Source organism: Ochotona princeps, chromosome 33 (genome assembly GCF_030435755.1).
Source record: "Ochotona princeps isolate mOchPri1 chromosome 33, mOchPri1.hap1, whole genome shotgun sequence".
NCBI classification, from domain to species: Eukaryota; Metazoa; Chordata; class Mammalia; order Lagomorpha; family Ochotonidae; genus Ochotona; species Ochotona princeps.
The window spans coordinates 5664107-5670671 of record NC_080864.1 but is presented as its reverse complement, the minus strand read 5'-3'; the positions used below and the strand labels follow the sequence as shown (position 1 = coordinate 5670671).

Here is a 6565-nt window from a genome sequence, read left to right as displayed (position 1 = left end):
GGTGGGAGCCCCGCCTCTCCTGTGCTCCAATTGGCTGTGAGCCGCCTGGCTCTGGCTTCGGACCAATCAGAGGCGGAGGCATGAAGGGCTCAGGTGCCGAGAGGACTTGAGGTCTTGGTGGGGTTCGCAGCCCCCCATTCCGGCTGCGCGGCGACTTTAGCCGGCGAGTTCTCCCGCCTGAGCCCCTCTGACCTGCGGCCCCGGGTGCCGGGTGCGGACCGCAGTCCTTCTCACCCCCATTTTCCAAGGACCACTGCCAGCCCGTCGCGGGAACCCCAGTTTTTCTGGGTAGCCCCCCGCCTTCCGGGGTCAGCGAAGCCTGTAGGTCTCCTAGCAACCTGAGACACGCCCAGGGGCGGGGCACGCCCAAGCCACGCCCACACGCGCGGCGCCCCGCCCCCAGTGCGGACGCGCCTCCCGGCATGCATTGCTCAGGCCGGAGCGCCAAGCGCGGGGCCGGAGCGCCCTTCCCGGAGTCCTTTGCGCGGCACCTGGCGACAAAATGGCTGCCCGAGGGAGACGGGCGGAGCCTCCGGGCCGGGAGGCACCGGGCCCCGCGGGCGGCGGCGGCGGGAGCGGGAGCCGGTGGGCCGAGTCGGGGCCGGGGACGTCTTCGGAGAGCGGGGACGAGGAGGTGTCGGGCGCCGGTTCGAGCCCCGTGTCGGGCGGCGTGAACCTGTTCGCCAACGATGGCAGCTTCCTGGAGCTGTTCAAGCGGAAGATGGAGGAGGAGCAGCGGCAGCGGCAGGAGGAGGAGCCGCCCCCGGGCCCTCCGCGACCCGATCAGCCGGCCGCCGCCGCGGGCCCCGGGGATCCGAAGAGGAAGGGCGGCCCCGGCTCCACGCTGAGCTTCGTAAGGAGCCGCGGGGATGGGGACGGGCTCCGGGGTCCGCTCGGGCCGGGCTGTGGGGTCCGCGGGGCTGTGGGGGCCGTGGGGTCTGGGGCCGTGGGGCTGTGTGGGGCGTGGGGCTATGGGGCTGTGGGGCTGTGGGGTCTGGGGTCCGTGGGTCTGTGGGGTCTGGGGTCCGTGGGGCTGTGGGGTCTGTGGGACTGTAGGACCGTGGGGCCGTGGGGCTATGGGGCTGTGGGGCTGTGGGGTCTGGGGTCCGTGGGGCTGTGGGGTCTGGGGTCCGTGGGTCTGTGGGGCGTGGGGCCGTGGGGCTATGGGGCTGTGGGGCTGTGGGGTCTGGGGTCCGTGGGGCTGTGGGGGCCGTGGGGCTGTGGGACTGGGGTCTGGGGTCCGTGGGGCTGTGGGAGTGGGGTCTGGGGTCCGTGGGGCTGGGGACTGTGGGGGCCGTGGGGCTGGGGGCTGTGGGGCTGGGGTCTGTGGGGGCCGTGGGGCTATGGGGACTGTGGGTCTGTGTGACTGTGGGGTCCATGGGGCTGTGTGACTGGGGGGGCTATGGGGCCGTGGGGCTGGGAACTGTGGGGGCCGTGGGGGCTGTGGGGCTGTGGGACTGTGGGGGTCGTGGGGGCTGTGCGGCGTGCAGGTCCGCCCTCCGCTCCAAGCAAGGGTCCCGTCGGCCCCGCCGAGGCTGCTGGGCGGGAAGGGGCTGTGTGCTCAGGATCCCTGCAGCTTCTCCTGGGGACCCCCACCCCACCTTGCTCTCTGGGACAGGCCAGCCGGAATCCTGGGGGGGTCCGTCCCTGGACGTGTGGAATCTGGGGGTCCCTCCCTGGACATGTGGGTTTCTGGGGGACCCGAGGGCTGTCAGAGCTGTGGGGTGGGAGCGAGGAAGGGGGGTGACATCTATGGGTAAAGGGCAGGGATGCCACCCGTTTCCTACACGGGAAACCGCACACACACCCCTCTCCCCGCTACCACCCACCAAGCAGTCCAGCTCCGAATGTCACCAGTGCTTGGCTGAGGACCTGGGGGCGGTGGAAGAAGTGGGGTCCCCTGTCTAGGTTGTCAGTTGGGCGCTCTTTGTGGAGCGTTCTTTGCCATGGAGGGAAAGGGCTCCCTTGAATTCCCACCGTGACGCCCAGTGGGGCCAGCGTCAAGTGCTGGGGGTCCCTCCCTGGATGTGCGATCCAGAGGAGGGGGATGCAACATACGTGACCCGCCCCGCCATACCTGCTGGTTAAGAATGCGACCTGGTGGCTTAAACCCTGTGTCGCGTGGCGTGGGCTCCTCAAGGACTCTGGATACCCCTCTGTGTAAACTTTACACTTCGGGAACAAGAACCAACCAAGAAGAAATGGCCCCAGCTCTTGGCACCCAGTAGGTGTCACTTAGTCCCAGATTCACTGTTAGGGCAGGGGGCGGTGGGCGCAGCCCGTGTCCCTGTTAGGGCAGGGGGCGGTGGGCGCAGCCCGTGTCCCTGTTAGGGCAGGGGGCGGTGGGCACAGCCCGTGTTCGCCATGGCATGTTGTCTTGTCCCGGGGAGGGCAGGCCCGGGCCCCAGGACTTGGCCTGGGCGGTGGCGGGCCCAGGGCAGGCGCTAAGAGTCCCGTGTGCTCCTCTGATTGCTGCGCAGGTCGGCGGCGTCGGCAACGGGCCAACCGGGCCAACCGGGCCGGGCTAGGAAGGTGTAGTGGGCCTCAGCGCCTCCCGGGCGGGCCCGGCTCCTGTAACCGTTGCAGTCTTCTGTCCCTTCACCCAGGTGGGCAAGCGCAGAGGCGGGAACAAGCTAGCCCTCAAGACGGGAATAGTGGCCAAGAAGCAGAAGATGGAGGATGAGGTGAGGGGTGTGGCCTGGGAATGGGGGTACAGGTGGGGGAAGGCGGACATTTCCTCTCGCTTACCCTTGAACCCCAGGGCCCTCCGGGGGTGACGCTGGGGCTGGGTCAGTGTCCCGGGGGAAGGTGGACTCTCCTTGTCTTACCCTTGAACCCCAAGGCCCTCTGGGGGTGACGCTGGGGCTGGGTCAGTGTCCCGGGGGAAGGTGGACTCTCCTTGCCTTACCCTTGAACCCCAAGGCCCTCCGGGGGTGACGCTGGGGCTGGGTCAGTGTCCCGGGGGAAGGTGGACTCTCCTTGCCTTACCCTTGAACCCCAGGGCCCTCCGGGGGTGACGCTGGGGCTGGGTCAGTGTCCCGGGGACAGCTCTGACCTGCTCGCTTTCCCTCCCCGCCCCCCCCCCAGGTATTAACAAGTAAAGGTGACGCATGGGCCAAGTACATGGCCGAAGTGAAAAAGTATAAAGCCCACCAGTGTGGGGACGACGACAAGACTCGGCCCTTGGTGAAATGACCCTGCCACCCGCGCGGCCCGGGACTCTGCCATGTGCGGACTATTTAACGCGGTGGCGGCGGTGGCGGTGGTGGCCTCCCCTCTCCCAGCCCAGGACTCACACAGGGACACCGAGCAGCAGCACCCGCAGCCGCCCACGATGCGCCTGGAATTTTTTTTTTTCTTTTTTTTTTTTTTTTTACCTTGAGCACTTGGCCTCCTAAGACGTCGTAGAACAGTGGTTTACTGTACCCCCTCCCCACCTCCTCCTCCTCCTCGCTGTCTCTCTTCTTTCTTCCCAGTCTTACCCCTCCCTTCCCCCCGCCCCCACCCGCCTCTGGCCCCTTAGCCATCACTTCTGGGAAGTAAAGAACTTGACTTAGTGCCGGAGTGGTTGGTGTTCCGGGTCTGTCCTCTTCGTGCTCGCCCAAGTCGAAAGCCCTTGGCCGTGAGCGAGGGGGGTCGGGAATGGAGTGGGAGGTGGAGGTTCAGGAGCGCCCAACGCAGCAGCCTCGCGGAGGGTCGCACCGTGGGACCTGGTGGTTCTGCGAGACACTTCAAGAGTGAGAACCTGTACCTGCTGTGGCTGAAGGTTGTTCCGAGGCCCTGGGAGCCCAGCAGGGCACTAGCCGGGCCGCAGCTCCCTGCCTGGGCAGCAGGACACGGTCCCAGGCAAAGGAGGAAGTGTCTGGAGTAGTGACGGCTCACAAGCGTGGGATGGGGTGACCGCTTTATTAAAAATACATACATTCAAAAGGCAGAGTTTGAGACCAAGATGTTCCTATCTGCTGGTTATTTCATGCCCCGAGTGACCCCTCAGCAGCTAGCGCTGCTCCAAGGCCGAAGCCCGGAGCCTAGATCTCCCATCTTGGGGCTTCCACGTGAGCCGCACGGGCTCTCCTGCACGGGATGCTGTGGGGCCCCGGCTTAAACTGCCAAGCCACAGCACCTGTCCCCACGGCAGGCAGGGAGCTGAGGAAGCAGGTCCCAGGTGGTTCTGTGTGTCCCTTGGGCCAGGGGAGAACAGGTGAGACATGCCAGCCTGGGGGGGGGGGGGTTCCCCTGGTTCTACCAGGTGCAGTGTATGGGAGTAGGGGGTACAGCATGCCCTTTGTAAGCTCCTGCTACATGGAGGAAGGAGCTGGGACATAGTGATGGACTGGGGTGGGTGTGAGGGATGCCAAGGGGACGCAGAGGAGGCCAGGTGGCCAAGGATGACCACCGGAGAGAGTGGTGGCATAAGGGGTGGGGTAGGGCAGGTGGTACCGAAACCGTTCCCCTGCCGAGAGGAAACCGCAAGCAGGTCGCAGACCGGGAGCACCTGCCTACACTCCCACCCTGTCCTCCTCGGGGCTTCTTCCGTGGCCGGGGGGTGGGGGGGCTGCTGCGCTGGCCCAGGTGTGGAGGAACGGGAAGCAAACTCCTTCACTCCCCCTGCCAAAGCCAGCAGCCACCGCTGGACCTTTATAAAGGAAACCAGAGAAGTAGGTCATCGGTGCCACGCAGCCCAGCCTGTATCTTACAGGAGGAGTTGGAGGGCCGGGCTCCTCCCTGCTCCGCACTTCAGCTGCCCCGACCTGGGAAATGTTGAAAGCAAAGCGATGGGGAAGGGGGGTGCGGGAAGGGAATTCAAGGTTCCGTGAGTCACAGCGCTGGCTCTGGCACTATTTTGGTGCCTGCTGGCTCTGTGATCTGGGGTAAAGCCATTTCGTCTTTCTGGTTCCGGCTCCTTTTACACTTTTAACAGCTGGAAGTAACTTAGAGCAAGGACCCTGTTGTAATCCCACCGCCAACTCGGACCCTGAACGCGTTACCTCTCTGGGGCGGGGAGGAAGTAAAAGGACAGCTCATTTCCGTTTTCATTCACCGTTGGGCACTGGGTTACTTCTTACTGGAAGTGAGAGCTGTTGGAAAAGGTGTAATATTTGGAGAAAAGCTGCAGGGGCAACAGATGGGGGTGGGCACTGTCCACCGGAGGCAGCTCTCCTTGCTAAGGCGGCGGACAGGAGGGGGACAGGGGGAAGGCGAGGAAGACGGCCCGCACGTGGGACACCTGCACGGAGCCCAAATCCGCTGTGGCCGCGTGGGGAGGGAAGGAGGGCCCTGCAGCAGCGGGCAGCCCAGGTGGGCGCGGGGCTCACCCGTAGGAGGAGGCCCTCGCCTGCCCCTCCACCTGGGGCAGCTGGCTTGGTGGGACACCCCCTCGCCCTACCACCTGCCAGGCCAGTTGCAACACAAAGCACGGCCGCGTCTCCGGCGGGGCAGGGTGGTGCTGGGTGACCCGCACCCTGGGGACCCTCCTCGGGGCAGGGTGCCCCCCACACGCTGGGGACCCTCCGGCCGGGCAGGGTGGTGCTGGGTGACCCGCACCCTGGGGACCCTCCTCGGGGCAGGGTGCCCCCCACACCCTGGGGACCCTCCTCGGGGCAGGGTGGTGCTGGGTACCCCGCACCCTGGGAACCCTCCTCGGAGCAGGGTGCTGCTGGGTGCCCCGCACCCTGGGGATGACCCTCGGGGGGCTTCACACGGCCTGCAAGCCGTCAGTGCTTGCTTCCCGGGAACGAACGAACGCACAGCCAGGAAGGAGCGAGTGTGCTCCCCCGGGGCGGGGGACGTGGACCAAGAAGGAGCTCGGGGCCCCTGCCCTCCGCGTGGTGCGGGGCGCGCTTGGTCAATGTTGGCTGGACACGGTGCACGGCCTCCAGCCATAACCCAGGGGACGTTTCGCTCCAAGGTGCGCCGAGAGAGCAGGGGAGGGCGCACAGCCCCGAGAGCGGCGGGCAGAGGCGGTAGCGCGCGCCTCCTCCTCCTCCTCCTCCACGCGCGCCATCCCGGAGCGTTTGCGGCTCCCGCCAAAGGGCCGGCGTGGACAACCGGGAGCCACCGAGACGCGAGGAGGACCGCCGGGACAGAGAGGCCCGCCCCGCGCCGCGGGCTGTGTCACGTGACAAGCGCTCGGCTGGGCCGAGTCTCTGCCGCGGGAGGGAGGGGGCCAGGTCACGTGCGGCGACTGCGTCTCTCCGATTGGCTGCGTCGGGCCAGTTTGAACGGGGTACGGAGGCCGCGCCGGCTCAGTTGCGGCCGCGTTTTTTCTCTCGCTCTCTCTCTCTCGCTCCTTTTCTCTCTCTCTCTCTCTCTGTCTCTTTTTTATTTTTTTATTTTATTATTTTTTTGGAGTCCCTCCATTTGGCTCCTTCCTTGCGCGCGCGCGCGCGGGGCTCGGGGCCGCCGCCGCCGCCGCCGCCGTGCTCGGCTGCCCGGGTGAGTGGGCCTGCACACTCCGGGGAGCGCGGCCACGCTGGGCCGCGGCCTGCCGTGTGTGTGTGTAGCCGGGCGGGCTCCGGGCCTAACGCCCGCCGCCTCCCTCCATCCCCGAGCCTCGGGGGGCCGC

The 6565-nt window shown here is 66.7% G+C and overlaps 1 protein-coding gene across 2 annotated transcripts; it reads left to right on the top strand.

Annotated features, from left to right (window-relative positions):
* The first annotated feature begins 420 nt into the window (after nt 1-420).
* Nucleotides 421-3292, top strand: TRIR (telomerase RNA component interacting RNase). Of its 2 annotated transcripts, XM_058658164.1 has the most exons (3): nt 423-853; nt 2607-2684; nt 3088-3292. In XM_058658164.1, the coding sequence occupies exons 1-3, from the start codon at nt 503-505 to the stop codon at nt 3193-3195; spliced, it is 537 nt and encodes a 178-aa protein (XP_058514147.1). In that variant the 5' UTR covers nt 423-502; the 3' UTR covers nt 3196-3292. The 2 variants fall into 2 exon arrangements, with proteins under 2 accessions (XP_058514148.1, XP_058514147.1); XM_058658165.1 differs by lacking the exon at nt 3088-3292 and having other exon boundaries at nt 421-830; nt 2607-2683.
* Nucleotides 3293-6565: the final 3273 nt, after the last annotated feature.

What these genes read in the sequence shown, in the direction of transcription:
- TRIR (XM_058658164.1), top strand. Translation starts at nt 503, where the DNA reads ATGGCTGCCCGAGGGAGACGGGCGGAGCCTCCGGGCCGGGAGGCACCG. An exon ending in CCGGCTCCACGCTGAGCTTC is followed by an intron (nt 854 to 2,606) that starts GTAAGGAGCCGC and finishes CCCTTCACCCAG; the next exon opens with GTGGGCAAGCGCAGAGGCGG. An exon ending in AGCAGAAGATGGAGGATGAG is followed by an intron (nt 2,685 to 3,087) that starts GTGAGGGGTGTG and finishes CCCCCCCCCCAG; the next exon opens with GTATTAACAAGTAAAGGTGA.